At 37.1% G+C, this 27,351-nt stretch overlaps 1 protein-coding gene across 4 annotated transcripts in view; it reads left to right on the top strand.

Moving 5' to 3' along the window:
* The window catches only part of LOC136839434 (uncharacterized), a 169,163-nt gene that overhangs the window by 95,147 nt on the left and 46,665 nt on the right, over positions 1–27,351 (top strand). For all 4 annotated transcript variants that reach the window (XM_067105481.1, XM_067105483.1, XM_067105484.1 and 1 more), the window contains exons 3-4: positions 3,791–4,530; positions 6,467–6,549. In XM_067105481.1, the coding sequence (XP_066961582.1) occupies positions 3,792–4,530; positions 6,467–6,549 (822 nt within the window). In that variant the 5' untranslated portion in view covers position 3,791. The remainder of the gene's footprint in view (positions 1–3,790; positions 4,531–6,466; positions 6,550–27,351) is intronic.

The raw sequence follows: 27,351 nt of genomic DNA, 5'->3' as shown, positions 1-27,351 counted from the left end.
TAAGTAGAAGATATTTCCTCCAAGATAAGTTTTCATTCTCAAAACAAGTGAAATATTCGTAAAGACGAACACAAATAAGAGGAACCGAAGAATTACATAAGCAAATTGCGTAAGTTTTTCCCCAGGTATCCCGCGGAGCCAGAGCAGGTTTGTTACTCCAGATGAGGGTCAGCCCAAACGGGTTTAAGTGGGCGTCTCTTTGGAGTCTTCTATAAGAAAGTCAGGAATGGCTCCGGGCTTTAGGGATGGGAGAGGAGGTCGTGCTGAGTCCGGCACCACCTTCCTACGAAACATACCGCTTGAACGCCATGACTGGGAAGACTTTGTTTTAGTAATACGCATTCTCTCTCTCTCTCTCTCTCTCTCTCTCTCACACACACAGACACACAAAGATGACCCGTGTTCGATTATCGAAGCGAACGAGGAGGGACGAGTGGGCGCGTTCCCTAAAATCCGGTGTGCGTTTGTTGACCTAAGCAGTGAATTAGGTACTTGTTGTTAGTCAGCTGTTGTGGGTTTCAGCTGGGGTGGAGGGATTTTGGGAGAAGGAGAGATAGAGAAGGGGGGAACACGGAGGTGACAGTCCAAAACGAAAGGACTTGGCGAGTTAATCCTCACCTCACTAGGTTAAAGCATTCAGAAGATGTCCTATTTTCTTGTAGTGATTGTGCTATTTTCATAAGGATATCAGGTTGTTCAGTATATCAACGTCAGATTGAAAAGAAAGAAATTGCCATACATTGCAATACAGATGCTTCATTTATCCATGTGTCCGAAAATAAACGCAATATAAATTGGAATAACTTTGAAAAATCTCGTAAGAAACATAAAACTGTAGAATCTGCTGTAATTACCGTAGCCCTTACCATGAATCTGAATGACGGTTTTTATAAACTTCACAGTCTCACTACTCATGTTTAGAGAGCAGCTAACCTCACAAATGTTTATGAAAGATGAAATGGCCAGTTTGGTGTGGCTTAGGTGATCTTTATGTCGTTGATACTCATTTTTATTCTTCTTGCTTTTCTTATTTACTTTCAGCGGCATTCCTCTATTAGCTTTCACCTGATGAGGATTTTAGTGTAAGCATATATATATATATATATATATATATATATATATATATATATATATATATATATATATATATATATATATATATATATATATATATAGATGCACCCGTTGTAAGAGCATCCTGTCGTACACGGGAATCACAACAGTTTCGAGCTACACTAAACTTTCGTCATTTCTGCACCTCTCGTCATTAAATCATCTTTAGAGGCCAGTTCTTCATCGGTTTAGAAGTGAAGAGTGGAGGACGTTTAGTGAAGTCTAGCCAAAGTTACTTTTCACCATCTGATGCCTTTCTTCATTAAATTCACAGAAACTTCGCGAAAATTCTTTCATTCTTCACTTCTAAACTGATGAAGAATTGGCCCTTAAAGATGATTTAAGGCCGAGGATTGTTGATAGTACGAACATTTTTAACTGTTGACAAGAAAAATAATAATATTCTCATACAAAGTGTAATAAGAAGGAATGGATGTGAAATGAAAACGTATATTCAAATATAATCTTTCTAGTGATAACGTATCCACTATATGCCCAACGACATGCTCATGTACCCGTGTTCCGTGAAACTGAGTGGTGTAGATCTCGGCTCACTTTTCCTGGAATGCTTTAGACCTAATACTAGGCCCATCAGTCATCCCAGCCGTAAAGAGGTACTATAGTCTGCTGGGGTCAAGAAAAAAGAGAAACAAATCGTGAGCCTTGCAACCTCATCCCGCAAGACTTGCATAGGAACCTGTAAGCTGTATCCATCTGATGCCACCCCCCGCCCCCGTCCAAAAAAAAAAAAAGGGGAGAAGGGTGTAAAGTGAGAAAATATAAGTATGAAGATATTTGTGTAAAATGCATTTGATATACACAAGGCATAGAAATGTTATTTTTTTTATCTCTTGCAACGAAAAATATGACAATATCTTCCATCCTCAGCGTCAGCGAACATACGTACCACCGCCATCACCATTGCTCCCTCAAGACACTTGTAAACAGAGCGAGCAACAAGTTGCGCTTTAGAAAGTTCATTTTTTTCTGTATTACAATGATCAGTGGTAGAATAGGAATGCGAGCAGAGGCTAAGTATTAGCGAAACAGAGCTTCACGGATTCCTTGGTGGCAGCTCTTCCTTGGATATTGCTTCATCCCTTGACTTCTGAGAACGTATTTCCATTATTATTTCGTTGTAGCTCAGAGTTTCACACGGCTTCTCTTCTCTTATTGGCATTCCCTGATACTATAGACTTCTTGTTCTTTGAAAATTAAGAGAGAATGTTTCGAATGCTTTCTCAGTTGGTGTGAACTGGCACCCACAGGAGTCTGGTTGACACTAAGTACTGTTCTCCCCAGGGTAGTGCAAAAGACATATTGTCCAACCCAACTCCATCTCCCTTTCATCATTATTTTCTCATCTGCACATGAAACTTCTGTCATTTCCATTATGGTGCATTTTGTCTTCAGATCCTGCATTTGACTTAATATTCTTTTTAAAGCTTTATTCTCAAATTGACAAACTCTATGATATACTTACTGTACATTAGCTTACCCTGATTCATGGCCATATAGCAGTACGATTTGTATTAGACTCATGAATAATCTTACTTTCGTATGCAACATCAGTCTGTTTAACTTGTAGTCTGCACATTGTTTGTTTTATCTTTTTTTTGTATGTGTTCCAATAAATTCCAGTCAGAGAGCGCCTACACTGAATATCAATGCTCCTTCATATTTAAATGAGATTCAGCCTCATTAATCTTTGCTCGTTATAGTGTTTATTTATCCTTTTGTATCAATTTTGTTCTCATTACTTCTGTTTTTCTTCGATTTGCAAATCATGTTGCTTACAGCAGCGTCATCTGTGCGTTCTAAGTTTGTCCACTTTCTGTCGTTACTCCGTCTAAACCTTCTATTCTGTCAAGCGCGTCCATTTCATTGTAAAACAGATGAGAAGGGAAAACACCAAACGTGACATGATATACCCCTGCAGCATTACCATTAACTCCGTATCGATTTCGTTCACGAATGACTTAAATTAGCTTTACATATCTAAGGGGAATACCATAGGGATGCGAGTCCTTCCAAAATATTGGTCTAGGATGCTTTCAAATGCCATATTGCCACTCACAGTAGCCATCAGAAGCTGATTTTTAAATTCTCTACACTGCTGCACAACATGCATCAGCATGAGTATCTGGTCTGTACAACTTCTGCCTTTAAAACCAACTTGTTCATCTCTCAGCATTTTATCAATTTCTCCAGTATGGAGAATAAGATTACTGAATATTTTCATTAGAACTGACACACCCGTAGTGCCTCACACTTATCACATTTAGTCCGGTCACCTTGCTTTGGTAACTTCCAATTCGCAATTATCTGGCTCCATTTCCTCGTTTTGTATTCTGCAAAAATGTCTAGTTAGTACACGAAGTGTCATGACAGTTTCAGTTAATATCATCTCTGTTGTGATTCCATCGTAGGCCGGTGCTTTCGGTCTTCTCAGTTTTCTTGAGGTTAGGGACTATGTTTTCAATTGCTATGAAGGCCTACTGTTTCTTTAGTCGAAGTAATAAATATTTCTTGGCTATCTTTTTAACATTACTGTGTAGATATATTAGTCTATCAGATGACAATACAGAGTAAGGTAAATATATGAAATAGTCTTGTGTCATTTAATTTCTCTTAAGTTTTAGTAGGTCGAGAAAAGTAATCGATTTTCGTTTTGCAGTATGGCGGAAAAACGAGCACCTGGAGGAGGAGGAGGAGGAGGAGGAGGATCATTCCTGAAGAGGCTGACGTCATCAGATAAGCTGAAAAGGTCATCCTCCGTGGAAATCCTGACAGGGATCGCAGCCCCAAAACCCCGCATCGTCGCGACATCAGGCAATACCAGCGCACATCAGCTAAATTCCAAAGTGAAGGACCCCTCGCCCTCAACACCCGTGCCAGTCCATCCCCAAAAGACTCCAATAGCGAAAAGTGCCGACTCGATACGCGAAGCATTGCCGACGCCCTCGGCGGTGTCGTCTTCCGTCAGCTCTCCTTCGATTAACAGACCGTTGTCGATGCATCCTTCTGCCGAGAGCCTCTCCTCTGTTACTACCAACAGCTCTGGGTATGTCGAATATCCATACAGTAACGGTGCTCCTATCGCCTTACCCGAGTCGGACAAAATTTCCTCAGGCAAAAAAAACCATGTCCCAGAACTTCCATATGATGCTCCAACAAAAAACCCGTACCCTAAAGTTATCCCGGACGAGAGCGACTCTCCAGTGCCTCTCAGGAGAAGCAGCATCATACCGAAACCTGTAGTAGGCGAAGGAGGACACATATTCAAGGTCACCACTGAGCCCCCCGACGCTCTTCGTCCAGCATCACGCGCTGCTCAGAAAAACAAAGGTGCTGAGCCAAATCCTTTATCCAGAAGAAGAACCAGAAAGGAGCCAGCTCTTACTCCGCCGCCTAAAGGTAAGAACTTTTGAGTTGTGTCATTTTGATAATATTATTATTCAGATGATGTTATTATTCAGATGCATTAGATCACAGCACTGGCGACCTTAGATCATTCAGGTTTTAGAAACACGTTGCATAGTTTGAGTTGATACGGAATATTATTCTTTGTTTTGAAAAACACATCTGCTTCTTTTAATAAGTACATATCTGTGATGCTTTCATGTCAGCATAGGAAAATGCATTCATAGTTTTACAGCTTTAAGTTGCGACCCGCTTTTGACTTGTGAAAATTATCTCTTTTCTGACAGATATAATATTTCTTTCCCTACAAGGTGGTGTTAGCGTGTATTTTCAGTCTTCTGGTGTCTGTGCTGAAGTACTACTGTTTTTTTATTGACTAGGTTTTACCTGACTTTTATGCCGAAGCTTATTTTATTCTTTAGATGAGAAAAGAAGTCCTGCCCAGGTTTTAGTTTTCCGTAAAAGAAAACTATTAACATGGCTTTGTTTGTCCGTCCGCACTTTTTCTGTCCGCCTTCAGATCTTAAAAAAACTACTGAGGCTAGAGGGCTGCAAATTGGTATGTTGATCATCCACCTTCAGATCATCAAACATACCAAATTGCAGCCCTCTAGCCTTGGTAGTTTTTATTTTATTTAAGGTTAAAGTTATCCATGATCATGCGTCTGGCGACGATATAGGACAGGCCACCACCGGGCCTTGGCTGAAAGTTTCATGGGCTGTGGCTCATACAGCATTATATGCTGTACAGACAACTCAATTGCACCAAACAAACTTAGGCGCATTTTGTATTTGGTTGCTTTTGTTGGCGCTGTTACATCTTTGACTGCTTTCCGTTTGATCGTTTGACTCATAAGTGTCTCTCTTGATTCATGACGCTGAAATGACAGTGATATTTTTTGTTGAATTAAGCTCTCATCAGGTGAGAATGAAATTCTAACGAAAATTGATGTAATAGAGCTGTCATTTGCAAAATCACTTCGTGATCAAGAAATGTTGAATATTTCCGCTTGAAACTTTTGATATTAATAAATGTTAGCTTAGTTTACAATAAAATAGTTTGAAACAATTTCTAGTTATTAAAAACAAAATACAGTGAAAATTTTGCCCTTTTTTAAGACTATCCAGACACGTACCGTTTACTCCGAAAAAGGCACAAAAACCTTGATCAAGATTTTATTAGTTAAATTGTAGGAAATCGAATTAGTTTATCGACTGTATTTATATGTTACCACTATGGTCCCTTACCAAATCCTTTAGTGTTGTTTAGTTTATGACTATGAAAGCAGCCCGCAATGACTTGTCCAGTTTGTATGGTAGTGTAATTCAAGAAAACTTTGGAGTAATTATAAACGCTATTTTTCGAAATCGTTTTAGTAATTTTAAACACTATTTTTTTCGATATCATAAATTGTGTATCTGGGAAAGTTTGTCCAGCTAGATGCATTAAAAGCTTGGTATAAGCCTAGGGTACAGCTCTGGAATTAGATTTGTTGACGCACTCCGAAACTTGCCTAATGTCGACCCTTCTCTGAGGAGGCTGCTTGTAAGTCTGCAGTGAGGTCGCCTCGTGGAAGCCTCCTGAAGAAAAAGAAAGTTCATGCAATTGGTGCCAAAAGTGGTTTTGTCTTTAAACTAGCTAAGACAGGCTTTTCGGATGCCTAATCATATGTCGCATCTAAGAGACAGATGGATAAAGTCACATTTAATCTATGAGAAACGTTCATTTTAGACTAGCATGTTTATCGTAGGTTCAGACGTGTGCCAGCCGTTTAGGTAAAGCCTTCTTGAAGGGAAAGATAAGATGCTGAATGCCCTTCTTTGTTGCATGCTATATGTGAATATATGAACCACAGATACAGTTGCGAAATCAAGTGACCATGTTTTCGTTTCTGTCATCTCCTTTTCCCTAATAATGATGATTTTCCAGGTGATAACGATGAGCCTATTTGGCAGAGGAGGTTATCACTTCTCTTCGTCCCCCCGAGCGAAAGCGACCTGCAAAATGACTCGGTAAGAGAAATTCCAGTTTGTTGTTCTTCCTCGGTATATTTTGTTGTGTTTTGCTTTTCAAAAAAAAAAATAGTCACTATCACTATCACACAAGTATACAAAGGTCTGATTTCCGTATTTATATATATATATATATTATATATATATATATATATATATATATATATATATATATATATATATATATATATATATATATATATATATATATATATATTATATATGTGTATATATATGTATATATATACATATATATACATGTATATATATATAAATATATACATATTTTATATTTATAAATAAAGATATACATATATATATATATATATATATATATATATATATATATATATATATATATATATATATATATATATATATATATATATGTGTGTGTGTGTGTGTGTATGTATGTATGTATAGGTTATATGTATAGACAATTATTGAAAGAAATGGTTTTGCGGGAGAAAATGGAACATTATTGCAAAACTCAAATAAGAATGATAATGCGAAGTAAATAACAGGGCGATCAAGCGAAGCAGTGAAATAATATTAATCCAGGAAAAAACACGGGCAGAGAGTTGAGATCAGAAGCGAAAATGGGAGAGTAGAAGAACGCGGAGGGGTAACTTTAAAATGTGCTAGCGAGGAAACACGTGGGAAACGTCAGGGAAGTTTGAAAGGAATGCACGCTGAGGGTAACAGTTTCATTGCATTCCGTCTCTATCAGAAGTAACGTCCTCAGAAGGAACTTTTTAGTTTTCTGCAAAAGAAAACCATTGAGATGGCTGTTTGTCTGTCCGTCCCCCCCCCCTCAGATCTTAAAAATTACTGAGGCTAGAGGGCTGCAAATTGGTATGTTGATCATCCACCCCTCAGTCATCAAACATACCAAATTGCAGCCCTCTAGCCCCATTAATTTTTATTTTATTCAAGGCTAAGGTTAGCCGTGGATCGTGCGTCTGGCACCGCTAGAGTGCCAACCGTCGACGCATCTTCACTTGACCTCATCTGGGGAGCAACTGAGCGCTGCCCGGTCGTGGCCGATAGTTTCATACTGCAGCACGTGGAGGGTTTCATACAGCACTATATGCTGTACAGAAAACTCGATTGCGCCGAAGAAACTACGGCGCATTTATTACTTGTTTGTTAATATTGTTAGTTTCTAACTGATGCGTGAGTTTTATCCTATATCATTCTGTACGCAGATGCAGAAACTTTTCAGCTACTCAGGTATGCTTTTCTCGCTATTTTGCTGTCCACCTTACCAGTGTTTTTGTGCCTCTCGTTGTAGAGAATAAGCCCTGAATTTTTTGTCTGCCTTAGTAAGTCGTTAACTCTCCTATCAATTCTTCGTAAACTTATTAGGTCTTTCAACTTATTTCATAATACACCATGTCGTGATGCATAATGAAATAATGTGACCTTCCTTCAGTGTATGAAATCATTTTTAAGAAATAAATTTATTTTCGGACGCGTAGAATGACTTAGACTTGGGACGAGACATGTCTTCAGCATTCTATAGTGCATGGTCAAGGGTGTATTCAAGTATATTATTATTATTATTATTATTATTATTATTCAATAGATCAACCCTGTTCATATGGAACAAGCCCACAGGGCCAATGACTTGAAATTCAAGCTTCCATAGAACATATTCATTATAAAGAAGTAACAAAAGGTAATGGGAAATACAGAGAGAAGGGATGAATTGTTAAAAAAATAAATTAACGAGTTATAATTAAATATATAAAATCGAAAATAAATTATTAAAATACAAGGAGAATTGTACTAGGGTAGTGATGCATTGCATCTTCGCTTGAACTTTTGAAGTTCCATTTGCACGATATCCTCAGGAAACTGTTCCACAGTCCAAGGTTTGAGGAATAAAGAACTTCTGGAACTGAGAACTTCGACAGCGAGGCATATTTATTGCATATTTGTGCTGCCGTTCAGCAAATCTGGTTGCTCTCGGCAGGAAAAAGGGATCAGGGATCAATTGTGAATGTGGAAGTTCTCAGTTAAAAACAACTTATGAAAATTGACAAATAAGGGACCATCCGTCGATGGCCCAAGTCAAAACTCCTAATATAAGGAAACAGAAACCTACCTCCTCGAACCATTCTATCTAAATGAGATAAATCTCTGGTAGAAGCAGACATCTACACCAGAGAACCGTATTCTAGTAAAGGAAGCGCACATGACTTAGAACAGGTTGCATTGATTTTATCACCTGTTATAGATATATGAGGCCGTACGTACAATACCTAACTTCCGTGCGGCATTTGCTGACACTTTCATTAGATGTTTCTCAAAAGTAAGAAGTGAATCAAAAGTTACACCAAGAATAGTTGAAGCTTCACTCATTCAGCAGAGTCCCATCCATCTAAAGGGGAGGATGGGGGTGGAAAATCTTTACGACAACTTCTAATCAATAGCGTTTTCCTTTTACTGGAGTTCACCCTCATACCCCACCGACTACACCATTCACTAATCCGCTGCTTCATTTCTCATAAGTGGAGACTACTACACCCGCACGTGTTGTATCATCAGTATACTCAACAGTTGTTTTTTCAAGCCAACAACCTTATCACTTGTACACGCTAAAAATAACAGCGGACCAAGACCACTACCCTGTAAACCCCAGACATAATTGGTCTTGGTTTGCTAAAGATCCCATCAACAGCAACTCACTGCTGCTTACCTGTAAGGGGACCTTGAAGTAATCCTAAAACATATCCACACAGTCCAAGATTCTGAAATTTATAAATAAGTGCCTTGTGATTTATTAAATCGAAAGCACCACTAAAATCTGTTTGAAATACTCTACACTCAAAACCTTATCAAGGTTCTCTTGCAAAAGGCATGTCAAATCTAAATGAGCATCGCAGGCACCTAACTGCTTCCTATATGCATATTGACTGTCAGCTAAAAATCCTTTAGACTCCACATATAATGGCTTAAAGCACAGGGAGAATTGAATTTGGCCTGTAGTTACTGCAATCTGCAGATGTGTTAGTCTTTGGAACAGGCACTGTATTGCTAAGTATAAGCTCTTCCACAAAATCTATAGAATCACTAATCTTGAGAGGCAACACACTAGAAACCTTTTAACAAACAAAGGGAAGAAACCATCAGGATCTTCTCCACCCCAGCTGTCAAGATTATCAAGAACTTTCTTAACATCCATAGAGCGAAATGCAGGTTTGGTAAGAACAGGTTCAGAATGCCAAGTATCAGGGAGACAGACGCATCCTCAGCTGATTGCTGAGGATGCCTGACCCAAAGATAGATGATGCCAATTTGGTCCGCCATAGATGAGGCTGAGTAATTCCTTCAAGTTTCCTCTATAAGGAATTATTGTAATTTCTCTCAGCTATGTGGTGAATTCTATTCGTAGCACAGCGAGACTCAACAAAAATGGTGTAATTTTCATGAGAACAATTTTATTACCATGTGTTGAGTTTGGTCAATTTGTCATGGTAAGCTCGTCTACATATATTATTAAACCATGGCTGGTCATTTGTCCAGAATTTGATGACCTTTCTAGGGACATACCTTACTAAAATCGACGGTAGCATTTCATTTAACTTCTTGTGACCTAGATCTGATATAGCATCTGAAATATTAAGTGCCTGACACGCTTCAATCATGCAATCCCATTTTGCTCTAGATTTCAGCCAGACTGTTTTTCCATTGGTGGAATTAGGAATATACTGATTGACAGATATGTCCATCTCAACAGTGCAACGGTCGGAAGTACTTATATACTCTAAGGCCCTGGACTTTACAATAACTGGAACATCTGTGAATATGAGGTCTAATCTATTACCAGAAATATGCATGGGTTCCTCATTCAGCTGAACAAACTCGTAAGATCAACAGAAATCAAGAGCAGTCCGGCTATGTTGATCTGTGGAATTTGAATTAAGCCCCTCGCTGTGCTTTGCACTGCAGTGTCCACTAACTAATGAAGCTTTTGAATCCTGTGACTTAGCCATAACAATCCTTTCCAAGAGACATACATTGAATCATCGATGTTTGGATGGAGGTAAACAGCAAATATGTAAACACTCTAGAAGTTACTGAAAATCTTAAAACAAAGAAATTAATAGCAACAACGCTCCAAGTTTTTCTGGCGATAAATAGGTCATCCGGACTAAATGTACGCAGCCATACCTTGAGCATGTGGGATATTAAAACGATAAATAAAGTCAGGGCAATCAAACCCAGAGATTAAAAGCTCAACCATTGACTTGTTACTACTGATAGGTGTCTCAGATAAAATCATCAAATCGTAATTACGGGCACAATTCTGGAGATCAAGAAAATTTAACAGTAAGCCTTGAATATTTTGGTGGGTAAAATATTCAGCAATTTTTCTTACAGTAATGAGTAGGAGGCCCAGGGTTTAGCTTAATGTCTTCCGAAAGAATTAAAAGTAACAATATGAAGTTAGTAGCAAAACTAATAAAGAGACTCACAACACCAGCAACAGAGTCAAAATCAACAGAACAGTAATAACAAAATCAATAACAACAGCCAAAATTTCATAAATTCGAAAATCAAATTTAACCTACCAAGGCTTTACTTCTGGATAAACTAATTTGTTTAGAGTAAGATTGATTTGGATTCCGCCCCAAGTTTTTCTCCGCCCGTTTCATATATAGGAAATATTACACTTTTTTTTTTTTTATCCTAAACGATACAACAGAAATTCTTTCCTACAGGTTTCAAAGACCTAAACAGAAAAAAATCCTCTTCTTTTTAATATTGCCAAAGAAAGTAACCAGAATAGAAAATATTACGAGAACGATTACGCTGTTTGGTGATTCAGCTTCATTTCGCTGTGGACAAACACGAAAAACGAAAACACGAACAAGTAGATGACCAAATACTCTACAGACCTCCATACTCATGAAAAAGATTCGGTGGCAGTTTATAGCATTAGATGAGGATGATCGCATGGCCCTAATTAAAAAGATGACCCCATTCCACATCTCAGTGTAAGGAAATAACAGGTTAGGAACCGATAAAATTAATGAGTGGGGTCTTCATACACACCGAGGCTGCTTATAATGTAGTATGTCATTTAGTTTTTTTTTTCTTGCGTTGATGTTGAGTAGCATGGAAAAAGACTTCATGGCGCTTAATATACTTCCTGTGTACAAGTTCGTGGACTTCACAAAAAAAGTCGTGGAGGCAAATATAAAAGCTCGTAAAGATAAACAACTCCTAAATATCGAGGTATTGGCTTTATTCTTAAAAGCAAATGAAAGAATTTGCCTTGATTACTCAGGTGAACAGTAAGGAAGATCTACTTCTGGTTGAAAGAAGCCGAAAACCATTTGTGTCTTCAGTGATTGATCATCTGGTGGCAGTTGAAAAGTTCCTCATGAACTGAATCACCATACATTAAACGAAACAACTTTAATTGCTAATTTCTGTTTCAAGTTCCACCCGCTGACCTACATTGCTTAGATATACAAACAAACACGAATAGTGAAATCTCTTTCCTACCTTCACTTATACACACACATACATATATGTATGTATGTGTGTATGTGCGTGTTTTGCAATGAAATACGTCGAAATTCGCCAAAATACCGCTATGCTAAACGAAGAATTCTCTTCGGTAAAGTCGAATTGGGCAGCACTTGTTTACTCATCCACGTCTGCTGAATGTTAAACGAAGCTTCAGCTTATGACTTCTGATGAAGGCATTGCAGAGAGACGTCACAAAGAGAACCAGACTGAAAATCACAGCGCAGGCAGAGAAGTTGCTTGCGGTTTCCATTTGCTAAAAAATCACAGGAGATGCACTTGATTTTAGTGTAAACGAGTACCAGAGGAAAATAACTGACTGATAGGTACCAAGCGCTTTCCCGTTTATTGACGTATCGTCGGGGTACAAATGAGACACCGTTTGGGAGAATGGTAAAATAAGAGCAAGAACCACCTGATGGCTAATTTCAAAGGGTAATAAAGGAAGAGATAATCTGGGATAATCCGGTCACAGACTGGAAAAAGAACTTAATGCTAAGAACTATGGAAAGGGTAACTATACAAAATACGAAGTGCATAAAACTGAATGCTAATATATTGGTAATATTTATCGACACATTTTCTAATTATAGAAACATCAAGTTGAAACACTCCAAGTTTAAGTTTGAGACACTATTAATGTTCGACGTGATAAAACCAGATTCATTGATATTCCTTTCAACTGTGTCGTTGCACAAAACTATGGACCTTGCTTCACTCCAGTTAATAGGATGATCTGAATCTCCATGTGTTCAGACAATGCATACGATATCTGGCCACTTCTTACAGAATATTGATGTGGCCTAATTCGTTGTGCAAGTGGTTTTCCAGTTAGTCCATAACATTTTTTGTCACAGCTTTTGCAACGAATTTGATAGATGCAGCCAGGAACATCATTAGGAGAATTTTCTTTTACCAAACCCTTGACATAAAAATGACTGAGAGCAGCATTGATGCAGAGAAGCTTCAAAACCCCATGAATATCCGGGAACTTTTCATCATTCGGCAACTTTAAAATGTTGTCCCAATTAAATGCGGGTTTGTTGTCAGTTGAATAAAATGTTTCAGCTCTTTTCCATGCTATATCTACAAATGTCCTGACATTTGAATATACATATATATATATATATATATATATATATATATATATATATATATATATATATATATATATATATATATATATATATATAATCAGTAAAATATCTCTTTTTTACAAACGTCCTTAATATCCAATTCTTTCTACCTCGGAAATAATATATTTTCATATGTTACCGAAGGGCAATTTTTTAGTTGATAATAAGTTCGTCGTCCCGTGGGCTCGAACCAGCGAAGGACAAGAACTCAGGACTACAGTGGACGCATTAACCCACACGGCCAGCAGGTGAGGTATTAGTGGATATCGGCTCCCATCTACAAATCCCCGTCGAACTCAGGTGTTTGTATTTAGAGACGATATCCACCCACCTCTGCCATGTTGACCGTGTAGTGCGTTTGTCGCACGAAGCCATATTATGACTTTTTATCCCATCACCGTGATTCATATACAATCAGTAAGCTACAAACATCCTTTAAAGGACGTTTGTAGCTTACTGATTGTATATGAATCACGGTGATGTGATAGAAAGTCATATATATATATATATATATATATATATATATATATATATATATATATATATATATATATATATATATATATATATATATATATATATATATATATATATATATATATATATAAAATCTGTGTATGTATAAACAAATGTATATATGTGTGTGTGCGTGTATGCATGTATATATATATGTATGTATGTAAGTATTCACAAATTACAAGACACAGATATTGTTTAATATTGAATTCACTTTATCTTTGGAATACCTTACACCCATCATATATTCATATGCAAATCATTTTGTCATAGGGCACCCGACACATACTAAGCTATCAACCGTGCCTTTACATAACATTACATATTAATGAAAGTGTATGCGCAACCCACATTCATACATAAATAGGTGAAATAGATGTAAATACTTTTTGAACCAGATTTAGGTGAAATAGATGTAAATAGCTTTTGAACCAGATTTAACCCAGGAATTATTGGCCCTTAAACATTCATTTTTTTGTCGTTATTATGCAGATTACTAATGTAATCGGAACATCGCTGAAAGATTACTCGCCCCACCTGCGAGGCATGAAAACGCTTCTTTTTTTATTGCTTCTTTCCAAGGAAAATAATAATAATGATAAAAAAATAATAACATTATTATTATTATTATTATTATTATTATTATTATTATTATTATTATTATTATTATTAGTAGTAGTAGTAGTAGTAGTAGTAATCAGATAAAGGTCACGAACTGGCTTAAAAGTTTTGAGTTTTCGTCGATTGAAATAAAAGTATAGTAAAGTACTGATGAAAATCAGGAGCAAAGAGAAACACTCTAAGCAGGTAGATAACTATAAGCCTAATTATAAATTTCTCCAATCTACCATTAAAATATAAGAGACAGACAGACAGACAGACAGACAGACAGACAGACAGACAGACAGACAGACAGACAGACAGACAGACAGACAGACAGACAGACAGGTTACTGGGACGAATCTTGGAATGGGTAGCCGCAATTAATTTCATCATTAGTTAATTGCTTCTTCTCATTCACTCTCGGAAATCTGATTCCGTTTCCCTGAAATGTCAAAAGTTGAAGTGAATCAGTTAAGCCGGATATAAATTTGTGAAAATTCTCTCTCTCTCTCTCTCTCTCTCTCTCTCTCTCTCCATGGCCAATTTGTACTATATTTCCTCTCTCTGATATTCATCTGTCGTTATTCTCTCTCTCTCTCTCTCTCTCTCTCTCTCTCTCTCTCTCTCTCTCTCTCTCTGTATGTGTGTGTGTAAATTTTGTATTATATTTCTCTGATATCTCTCTCTCTCTCTCTCTCTCTCTCTCTCTCTCTCTCTCTCTCTCTCTCTCTCTCTCTCTCTCACCACGGCCAATTTTGCATTATATTTCCTCTCTCTCTGATATTCATCTATCGTTATTCTCTCTCTCTCTCTCTCTCTCTCTCTCTCTCTCTCTCTCTCTCTGTGTGTGTGTGTGTGTATGTGGCCAAATTTTGCATTATATTTCTCTGATATTCATCTCTCTCTCTCTCTCTCTCTCTCTCTCTCTCTCTCTCTCTCTCTCTCTCTCTCTCTCTGTGTGTGTGTATGTGGCCAAATTTTGCATTATATTTTTCTGATATTCATCTCTCTCTCTCTCTCTCTCTCTCTCTCTCTCTCTCTCTCTCTCTCTCTCTCTCTCTTTGTCATGCACCTAATTGCAAAAACATGAGAGCATATTCAACATATTCAGTGAATATTGCATTTATCGAGGCAGCCGGCGAGAACTGGCTCCATAGTTCACCTTTGGCTAAGCACCTCTCACCCTGATTAGTGCTGGGTGAACGTGGCACCTGGTGACCTCATAGGTGTTACCTTCATAGTCTACAACAAAACATCAGTAAATAAGCAGACTTTCTACTTCTCTGGATTCATCAAGAAAGCGGGTAAATCCTCCAATCATTGTCACGATTCTGCTTCAGATTAACATTGTAGTGCTTAAGTACTTTACTGAAATTGGAGTCGAACTTGACCACACTAACTCCGCTCGTTTAGAAGGTAAGAGCATATTTCTTGCTTAAACCTAAACCATGCGCTCTCATCTAGTTGCTTTTGTAGCGATCTCTACCCAACACGCTCAAAACTTCCGCCACGCAGCCCAGCCGGAAATGGCTAGGGTTGCCTTCCGTTTACCCATGTGACATTTGCTTGGACTGAAATCTTAAGGGGAGTGATATGTCGCTGAACGAGAAAAGCAACTTGGCAAGAATTGCAATTTGATATTACTCGGGGTTAATCTGTCTTCCGTTCTCACTCGTCTCTTTCCAACCCCTCGGATTTCCTGTTCCACTTAATTTGCATTTCCTGAGTCCAGTAACGCGAAACAACCTTCCATCTTTCATAGTTACGTTTACTCCCATAAACATTTTTATTTATGTTTTATTCCACAGCTAGAAACTACAGTTCTTCCATGGACCGTCTTGGTCATTTGTGTAGTCACTCAATATTATTTACTAATCAGTTCATTTATAGGTTAAATAGGCAAGAAATTTCCGCATTAAAACAAGAAAAGCGGAAACGCGGGATAAAATGAGAGGAGTTAAATATCGTACAGGTGAAGTGGATGCAGGACTGATCATGATAAGTGATTTAAAAACACGAGAACTAATTCATACGCAAGAATGAGATAGTCAGTTAGTTAAAAGTGGATCGAGAGCCACTGTCAAAGTTAATGTTGAGACAGAAAAAATGAGTGAGGACCCGAACGAAGGACAATAATTCAAGTGTTCTTTTAGGTAGAGTGTAGGTGATACTCTAAATCAAGAAGGGTGTTTCTCACGACGATAAGAAGGGACAGGGATGGCTTCATAAGAAGAAAAAAAGTTAAAAGATATCTCATATATTGGATACACACTGTTATTCCCTTAAACTATGTCTCAAAAATGTCGGATTTTCCCTAAGATGTGTCTAAAAATGTCGGATTTTCCTTAAAATATATCTAAAAAATGTCGGATTTTTCTTAAAATGTCTCAGAAATGTCGGATTTTCCTTAAAATGTCTTAAAAATGTCGGATTTTCCCTAAGATGTCTCAAAAATGCCGGATTTTCCTTAAAACATTTCTCTGAAATATTGGATTTTCCTTAAAATATGTCTAAAAATGTCGGATTTTCCTTAAAATGTGTCTCAGAAATGTTGGGTTTTCCTTAAAATATGTCTCAAAAATGTCGGATTTTCCTTAAAATATCACAAAAATTTCTGATTTCCCTTAAAAAATTTCTCAAAAATGTCGGATTTTCCTTAAAATATGTCTCAGAAATGTTGGATTTTCCTCAAAATATGTCTTAAAAAATGTCGGAAGGATAGAATCAATAGAATGTTCCTGAAAAAGAGGCAGGAAAGATAATACTGAAAGAGTAAAACCTTGGTATGAAATGTGCGCGAGAATATCGTAAGAAATGCAACGCCCAAATCTAACGCGCAGAGGTTGAGGTCTGTTGTATAAAATGAGCCATATTTGTCGTGATGGGTGTAGACAGACTTTTATAGACGTGTCCTGAAAAGAGTATCCACAATCATACAGTATCATAAAGGTTTGTCGGTCTGTCTAAAGTGATATTGAGGATATAAGCCACAAATAATATGGTGATTTGAGTATATTTTGAGATGCTTAACCGGAAGCAAAAATGTTGCTTTCTAATTCATACTCATCCGCAAAAATGTCAAGTTAGCAGGAGAGTATCAGAATCGTTTGAATTTATTCAAATGATGCATTAAATACACATTATTTTCTCTGCTTATGTAAAAAAAATTATTTGAATGATTCTCGATCAGTGAAGATTCATCCAGATAAACAATTTGCAACTCAGTAAATATTTGGCAGGTAATCCACGGACTTCTGTTAATGGTAGTAGTGTGTGTGTGTGTGTGTGTGCAGACTGTCCTCTCTTAAGAGGCGAAAAGTTTTATATCAGTCAAGAATGAATCAGAAAAAAAATTCTTTAACTTGGTATCAAGAGAACGCAAGATTTACTGAATGGTCTGTCGCATTAAGGCCTGTTTTGGTCACCCAGTGCATGGGCTGATTTTCAGGTAACCTCCCTTGAAGCTCAGTTATGCTATGAACAAGACGGTAAATGTGCCAGCGCTCCTAAATTTTTCAGTTTTGGTGAATCATTATTTTTATATTGTTCAGAAGGCTATAGTGATGAAATTTCTCTTGATAAAGCACCAAGATACTTCCAGCACATATTTTAGGCATTTGGTGACTTAAGAAGGTAAAACTTTCTTTAATATAATTGATAACGAGTCACTTTCTGTTGCCTGCATATTTTGTCATGAATTTCAAGAATTAGTAATCTCACAACAAGCTTCAAGTCTCTGTGACAGGCAGGCACTGAGTCTCAATTATTGGCTACATCTACAGTACTCGTGCGTGTGTATAGGTTCTTTGCTCAGCAGTAGTGTCGTTTTCGACGATAATTCTTGGTTATGGAATTGTTTTAACCTTGACCGGTACAGCAACAAAACAAATTCAGTAACGCGCTCTCTCTCTCTCTCTCTAGGCAAGTTAGCACGTATATTTCGATATTCGGAAACAAAATGATAAACATTCACCTCGGGTTATTATAGTTACATAGTCACCAAATGCTTTTTCCTTTGCGACGGCGCGTCACTTCGCACGTGTGTGAGATGGTTTTCTGCTCTTTGTTGAGTTCGGTAATTTTTTTCTATTATATTTTATTTGTTGCCCTCTGTGTTTGATACAGTACTTTCTATCATCATTATTAACTTAAAATTATCAAGATTTTTCAAGACTTCACGTGTTTTCTTTAGATATTGTCTCCAATACTGACGTTTTATAGAGCATGGGATAAAAAATAGAAGAATAGAAAACGGTAGGAAAAATTAGGAATAGAAAATGGGAATGTGCCAAGGTTTATGGACCCCGTCCCCCTCCACGGAACCCCTAACAACAAAGACATCCCCATCCCCCGCGGAAGAGAACAAGAAATAGAATGAAAAGTTGTAAGCTTAACGTATCTTATATATTTTTAGATAAGAGTACTTGCTTCACTTAATTTTTGCTTCTTGAGTGGACAGAGTTGCTAAGTAATGTCTTAAACCAATTGCAAACTTGTATCGTTTTATCAGAACTTTTACTTTGGACTTTAAAGATTGACTTTGCCCTCCAGCTTCATTTTTATTCTAAGATTAATTTTTCTACCTTATCTACTGCTATTTTAGTATCTAAAAGTCATCATTCTACTTATTTCTTCTACCTTGTTTTTTATATATATATTTTTTTTATTTTGATGTCTACTTATTCGTTGCATTCTAGAAGATATGTGTCTTCCCCGATCTAAATCTACTTTAGAATATAAAAGCTAACTTTTGACATTATCACTTCTCATTGTATTTTAAAAGCTGTCGTTTTGTCTTATATATTTTCAAAGAAGTTTTTTAAAAGTTCCATTTCTCCATCTACTTTTGCTTTGAATTTGTAAGTATTTCTGTCTGCTGTACCTTTTACCTTCGTTATGAAAAGTTTTCTTTCTGTTTTGATAGCTACTTGGTCTTGATAGGATGAATCTCATAAAATGAGATGCGAACTTTATGACTGGGATCTTTCATCGAAACGAATCATTGTTTTCCTGCATAGAAGCAAGCAGGTTTTTAAAATGTTCTTCTGCCGGAGATTTTTCTATTTTGGGGTTGTTTTTCTGGAAATTGTTTCGTTGTAAATGCATTTTGCGAAGACCTTGTTGCTTGTAGTCCCATAAAGATTATCAAGAATTATGACAAAATCAAGGATGCGATAATGGAGAATTAAGTTATTGGAATATCGTAGATCTATAGAAATGAAGATTAAATAAAGTTAAAGAGAAAATTGAGTCTTTAAAGCAGACAGATCCAAACATGACGCGAGCCGTTCATTGCAATTTTTCATTATTTTCGATGTTATTTAGTTGAGATTTAGTGAAAACAATGTCCAGCTGGATGCAAATGCAAATACTAACACTGAGGGGCGTCCGCATGCAGTTCTTCAGGAAGGCTTCGAAGTGTTTACCTCGCTCTCTCGATACTTGGACCTCTGTCATTTAAAGGAAGCGAGAAGTCTTGCTGAGCAGGCTCCCATAATATAGAAAAACAAAAATGAAAAACAATCAAACAGAGCGAATCGAATAACGGCAGAGTGTAATGCAGATAAAAAATAAATATATGTAAATGAGCTCACCGATAAATTTAACCATACAAAAAGAGTAGAGAAATGATTCATAATAATTCATTGTCATCGAGGACTGAAACAAAAGAAGGAGCAGACGCTGTTCTTTCAGCTCGTGCTCAACGAATAGAGTAGCAGACGGGGCTGCTTTTCTCGCTTGATATAGTTTGTTAGGTTGGCACTACTTGGCAAACGCTACTAGTAGTAGTTTAAGAGCCTATCTAAGATTAGTGTGTGGGGGCGGACAATGACACTGCCCCAATCGGACCCCTTTGGCGATTTTTTTTCCTTTTTATGTTTGTTTAGAAGTTGGATTCGGTGTTTCAGTCGCCTCCTTTCGATATTTGAATTTCGGCCTAGCGGATAAATCACCGGTAAGATTTTAACATTTTTATTAACCAAAATATGCTTGTTTTTGGAACTGTCCAGAAAAATCTTTCGATAAATACTTATTTTGTTATTCACATGGGCCACTCAGTAGACTATTAACTTTCTGGACAACACTCTCCCGAATAAAATGGACAACATTCTCCCGAATAAAATTAAAACACTGAGAACAGAGAGGACAGGAAAGCTAAAGTACAGTGCGGATGAAGATAACAAATAAATATGGGTAAACCAGCAAACAGATGAGCATTTCAGGGCTTAAAAATACATTCATTGTGCTTTACTTGCATTGTTGTGTACAAATAAGCCACTGCGTGTACAGAAGTTTGTATTTCCGAAGGAAATGAAAATGGCAGCTTTATCTCATTCAAACATACGGCTTTTCGTAACACAAAAATATAGATATTTGCCTGCGTAAGTGGCAGTCACACGATAAATCAGGAAACATGCACATTTAAGAAGCATTACAGAATTCACAATCTCTTCGAACTTCCGGAGCCGCGCGACTTGAAACAACAAAACCCCCTGAGAAGATTCCCCGAGGCAGTTTCGGTGCTGAAGTCCCTATGTCCTCGGTTACCTTAAATCTGGCAACATGAGGGACGTGTGTTTTTTTTACCATTCTGTTTAATAATATGACTTTATGCCTTATAGTCAGCTTTTGACTGGGCTCGTAATAAACCATATTATTATAATTATTATTACTGATACTCTAAATGAGCACACACTCTTGGAGAACAAACGCAAAAAAGCTCATTAACTTGTAGAACGAGCTTCCTCACAACAGAATGTCAGTGCATAAAAAAACGAGGGAAAACAGAGATACAGATTAAAGACAGAGAAAAGTCTAGTAAATTTTAATTGAAGTAAGATAACCTGCAACAACACAGGAGCTGAGAAATATGGGGAATGTGGCATGGCACCCTATTCTTATGGAACAACCCCACAGGGGGCATTGACTCGAAATTTAAGCTTCCAAACAATATGGTGTTCATTAGAAAGTAGTAATAGAAGGTAAGGGGAAATACAAAAAGAGGAGATCATTTAATAAAAAGAAAAAAATAATTAACAAATTAATAAATGAACAGATAAAAATGTAAGTAAATTATTAAAATACAATGAGAATCGTACTAGGGTAGGATATCTCTCTTAACTTGGCGAAATCCAGTCCAACGTATTTGACAATAACGCAATTATAAGCAAGCTAATATGCTTCAAGTTATTCTCATTGAGATTGTTAGTGAGACTGCTTCAACACTCACCATTTAAAATGGAATTTATGTGTATTACCCATCCGATTATGACAAAATCTCGAATTCTATAGTAAGACTAGAAAAGTGTATTTCCTCCGTAGGGGGTTAGTGCCGTCAGTGCACCGCATGCAGTGCACTGTAGGCATTAACTTAGGTTCTTTGCAGCGTGCCTTTGGCACCTAGCTGCAACCCCTTTCGTTCCTTTTACTTTACCTCATTTCATATTCTCTTTCTTCCATCTTACTTTCCACCCTCCCATAACAATTGACTCGCAGTGCAGCTGCGAGGTTTTCCTCTTGTTACACCTTGCAAACCTTTTACTGTCAATTTCTGTTTCAGCGCTAAATGACCTCATAGGTCCCAGTGCTTGGCCTTTGGCCTAAATTCTATATTCAATTCAATTCAAAGTGTATATCCCATTACCCAAGAACCTGCAGTACTGTAGATGTCGCCGTGGCAACAGATTCGAAAAGCTGCAATCCATCCTTATGGGACAAGATTGAAACGGACATGTCACGTTTTTCTTGTCAAGATATGTCATTCCGTATTTGGAGTTCATTTGTTTCCAAATGGTCTTTTTCGGTGACATGAAACAGAATTCATCCACTCTCGGTTAACTGGACCTGAATTTAGGCCATTTATTGTTGGTGTCCGCCAGGAATCTGTAATTTAAACATAAAATGGAGAGAAATGAATATCCATTTTTAATACTACCTCTGAATATTTTTAACCAATGTGTGCGTGATATTTTTAAAATAATACAAAAAGTGCAGGAAAATAAGGTCAAACTTTTATAATGTGGCACTGATAGGACTACAAAAATGTCATGATTCAAGGGCTTAATTTTTGCGATATCTTTGTCTTGAGAATCGCTGTTGGCATAGTAAATGGATACACTTAAAATAAAGATTAACTTAATGTACTTTTTAATATATTAAGCTCCTTATTTTGTCTCCTTACGATAAGGAATTTCATCTGTTAGGCTGATGCTTTTTTTATTGCATTGGAAGTGAGAGAGAGAGAGAGAGAGAGAGAATAGAGTGGGTGTTAGGGAGGAGAAAGAGGGGAAAAAGTGAGAGAGAGAGAGAGAGAGAGAGAGAATAGAAGGCGTGTTAGGGAGGAAAAAGAAGGGAAAAAGTGAGGGAGAGTTAGAGACAGAGAGAGAGAGAGAAAAAAAAAGAGAGAGAGAGAGAGAGAGAGAGAGAGAGAGAGAGAGAGAGAGAGAGAGAGAAAAAGTTTATCGGTTGTCATTCAGTTATCCCGGCAGTGCCGGGTTGTTCAGCTAGTGTGTGTGTATATATATATATATATATATATATATATATATATATATATATATATATATATATATATATATATATATATATATATATATATATATATATATATATATATATATATAATCGTATTGAAGGTGTTTTATGCCTGCTGCTGTTATCCTGATCACGCATCCAAGAACTTTTCATTCGAGAGGAAAAAAATATCTCTGGAATTTAAACTCGATTAACATCTACGATGTCGGTCCTGGGAGAAAATGAGTTTCCCGCAAGCTGTCCTTTTGTTTTTAGATTTTAAAGGATGATATAAATTCTATGGTCCTCCGTTATGCGCATGAAGCTTGCACGGTAATTGCATGCACTTTTTGCAATCCCATATTATGCAGATTAGAATGAACACGTTGGTTAATTCTTTTTTACTCTGTGTTTAGTTATAAAGTTATATTTCAAATTTTCACTTAAAGTTATGTTGCGGTAAATGACGCGTATATGCAATCATATATTTAGTGTGTAATATTGATACAGACCCTATATTTCAACTTTCAAGTGCCACAGCGTAAAAATGAAAGACCGATTTCAAATTGCAAGTACTATTCTGTAAAAATGAAAAGTAATTGATTTATTGATCAAGTTCCATAATAAAGTGGAAAAAGACACGCATTCTAGATTTTAAGATCCTCCGCTATTGGAAATGACGGTGTACGAAGGCAAAGATACAGACCCCGTGAAGAAGAGGAGCAAACAGGGATGACTAACTCATTCGCATGACAATCAGAAATCACGACGTCACAAGCGACTGAAAACACTTGTTTTCTGGATCCCTAATATGAATATGGAGAACGTGTTTGTTGGAAAAGACACATTATGATGCACAGGCAGTCACGGAGAGCGTGTGTATTGATCAAAACATATTATGATGTGCATTGATTGTCCTTCGTGAGACGCCGGACAGAGATGTCTTAATCAGTCGAATGTTCGTGATTAGTAAACAGCGTTGCCATTGGCCTGATTCTGCCACGCGGGATGGTTGCCAAGAGACTCCTTCTGCACGAAAAGCTTTTTCATTATGCATCAAGGGGAAGCTTTTGCCTCATATCACCCCCACTGATATCATTTCCACGTGAAACCTCGTGATGCAATATTTGTCCTTTCTCTCTCTCTCTCTCTCTCTCTCTCTCTCTCTCTCTCTCTCTCTCTCTCTCTCTCTCTCTCTCTATATATATATATATATATATATATATATATATATGTGTGTGTGTGTGTGTGTGTGTGTGTGTGTATGTATATGTGTGTGTGTGTTTATATGGGTATATATACACGCACCTACTTTTATTTATATATAATGTATATGTGTGAGTATGTATTATGCATGTATGTATGTGTATATATGTATATATATGCATATATATGCGCATATACATAAATATATATATACACGCATATATATATGCACACTGTTTTATTTGATAAGGTTTTGGGATTTTTCGTTCACATATTGTCTGTGGTTTAAATATCATTTAGGTGACAAGTTTCAGTATCATGTCGTATTCATATGAAAAATACTCTCTGTAGCATACAAGTCCTTAGCGTTTAAAGGAAATCCTGAGCTTTTGATTTTAGTGTTGAAAATCAACGTTCAGTTCAAGGCATAATAAGGGAAATATGTTAGATAAAGAAATATGCATACCATAATTTGCAAAAAGTATAGTTAAAGCCTTAAGCAAAACACAGATGAACTTATATCACTGCCGGTTGTAGCTAACCTTGAAAAATGCTGTCATGTGTTTTAACCTCATTTGAATCGGATAATTATAACATTATATATTAAGTGAATTCCATGGCCATTTCGTACGGAATTGGAGTAGCTTTCGGTTATCAAGCTGCATTTCTTGAAGAAAGAGGAGAATTTGTTTTCACGTGAACCATTCTGCGTTCACGCGCTGCATCAGGTTTTGGCTGTGGGTTTCCTGATGTCCCCGTGTTGTAAGGAAGACCTGGTCTCTCTTGAGAATTTGGCTACTGTAAGTCAGTCATTTATTAAGCACTTTCTTCTTAAGGCATCAGAAAATAATCGGCCATCATTATAGCAAAGCTGCTTTCACAAGACGAGTGATCATCGATGCTAAAACTGAACGACCTAGTCAAGATTTTATTTAGTAAGAGCTACATGAAATTAGTTCTTAACAAACGAGACAATGAACGTTGAATTTAAAAGTGCCTTTCGGATTCTCTCCAGAGGAAAATTTTATGGTAAACCAACTACTGTACATTGATTCGGTTCCAGCTTGAAAGCTAGGCGAAGATGCAATTCTAGCCCTTAAAGGTATTCGAAACCCAAGATTATCATATAGAAATTACCAGATTCGAAATTTGAAATACCTTAGCATTGAAAATATTTTCGCCACACTTTATTTCAAAGCTGAGCTCATTATGCTACGTACTTTGCCGATGCAGAGGTTTATATAATTCAAATTTGGAAGTCTGTTTTTGGTATATGAAAATTTCATTTTGAAATCAATTTTACCTTTCATGAAAGAAGACGCCGCGCAAAAAATGCAAGCCAAGCCAAGCCAGAAGGTATTTCTAAACAACTGAAATTATATGCTGCATTAGAAATTTAGGTCAACGGTATATTGCTGAAGTCAAGTTTCTTGTTAGTTTATGAGGTAGGATTGACGAAGAATTCTAAGCATGGCGCAGTCAACAGAGTTGGTTAAGCATATCGTATTGGATATGAATACCTTTTTTGGAAAATATGATATCAAAGCTCACATTCAGCTTTATGCTCTGTTTGATGGTACTGAAGTGAACACATTTCCCGTGTCAACCCCATGGGTATTCAAATAGCTAAAAAATTTCTTGAATGGATTACGTTATTCAATTCGGCTGAAGCAACCTCTCAAATATTGTTTTTTTCTTGTCAATTCTTCCCTTCGTTGCATAGTGGCCTTATCTGTGCCTCTCTAGAGCATCAGCCGTATATTGTGGGGCTGCGTGCAATAAATTGCTTCCTGATTCGGGATCACCAATGAGCTTTAAATCCGTTTTGAAGACTTATTTTGTTTCCCCTTATTGACAGTATTGAACCGAGAGGAGGTTAGCTGCGATTCTGTGTCATGTCTGTAGAAGGTTCTCTCTTCTGTAAGGTATCTTCGCAGTGTCTCTTCGGGCCCTGTTTTTGGTCATTTTGAGCTGAGCGAAATGACACCCACCATGCAACCTCCTACCACATTTCAGTTTTATGGTTGACAATCATGCAGATTCTCATTCTTGCCTTTCATCTTCAAACCTTGGTCCTTTCTCTGAGCTTCTTCTCCTCTCTATAAATATAAATAACCTTCACACTTTCTAGGGGTGTGCCATTAGCGTCATTTATTGTTAGATCTTCCTCAGTTCTTCATCATCACCCTCCCTTCTTTTCTGTGGGGATTGACTTAATTTTATTATGCGTCCTATCAGCACCCAAACAACTAAAAATCCTGGTATATAGAAGTACAAGCAAGTCCAGGCGTAAAATATAAACAAGTAAAAAATGCGCCGAAGTTTCTTGGGCACAATCGAGTTTTCTGTACAGCTTGTAATGCTATATGAAACTTAGCCACGGTCCGATGGTAGCCTCAGCCACGGCCCATGAAACTCAGCCACAGCTAGGTGGTGGCCTGTGTTATTGGTACCTGTAGTGGTTGCCAGACGTACGATTTTGGCTAAATTTAACCTTAAATAAAATAAAAACTACTAAGGCTAGAGGGCTTCAATATGTTATTTTTGATGATTGGAGGGTGGATGATCAACATACCAATTTGCAGCCCTCTAGCCTCAGTAGTTTTTAAGATCTGAGGGCAGACAGAAAAAGTGCGGACAGACAAAGCCGTCACAATAGTTTTCTTTTACAGAAAACTAAAAAGAACACCGAATACTGGTGTAAATTGCAGGTCTTGGCTTTTGAGGTTCCTCTAATTGAAATTGGAACTATATCAGAAATTCAGGCTTATTAAGTTTGTATAAACCTTGATCCTTGAGGAATATACTCAGAACGCATCTCATCATAATCTCGAAACATTGGCCAAAATTTTCTTAAAAGAAATTATTTGCTCGCCTTCCAAGTAATCCGTGGCATGTTTGATCACTTATTTCAGTGCAAACAGGTAAAAGGCTTAAATTTTTAAATTCTTTCTTTGGAAGGTCAGTACTCATTGTGATCGAGCACTGTTGAACATTCATCTCAGGAAGAAACATATATGCTCAGATTTTGCAAAATTTCATATTAATGAAATAACCTAAGTATTTATCACTACAAAACACGTAAACATAAACCTCCAGATAGCCTTCCACAGAACAGAACGTCCAGATGTGAAGAGGAAGACAAAAAGAAGTTAACAAATGATAAAGATAAATAAAAAAAAGAAAAGGTATTCAAATGAATATCTGTTGGTGCAAGTACTGCCTTTTCCTCCAAATGCGTGGCAGTGCGCCCCAGCTCCATATTTTCAAGGGAGCCGATAAT

Source organism: Macrobrachium rosenbergii, chromosome 6 (genome assembly GCF_040412425.1).
Source record: "Macrobrachium rosenbergii isolate ZJJX-2024 chromosome 6, ASM4041242v1, whole genome shotgun sequence".
Classification (NCBI taxonomy): Eukaryota; Metazoa; Arthropoda; class Malacostraca; order Decapoda; family Palaemonidae; genus Macrobrachium; species Macrobrachium rosenbergii.
This window is presented reverse-complemented; position numbering and strand designations above follow the sequence as displayed.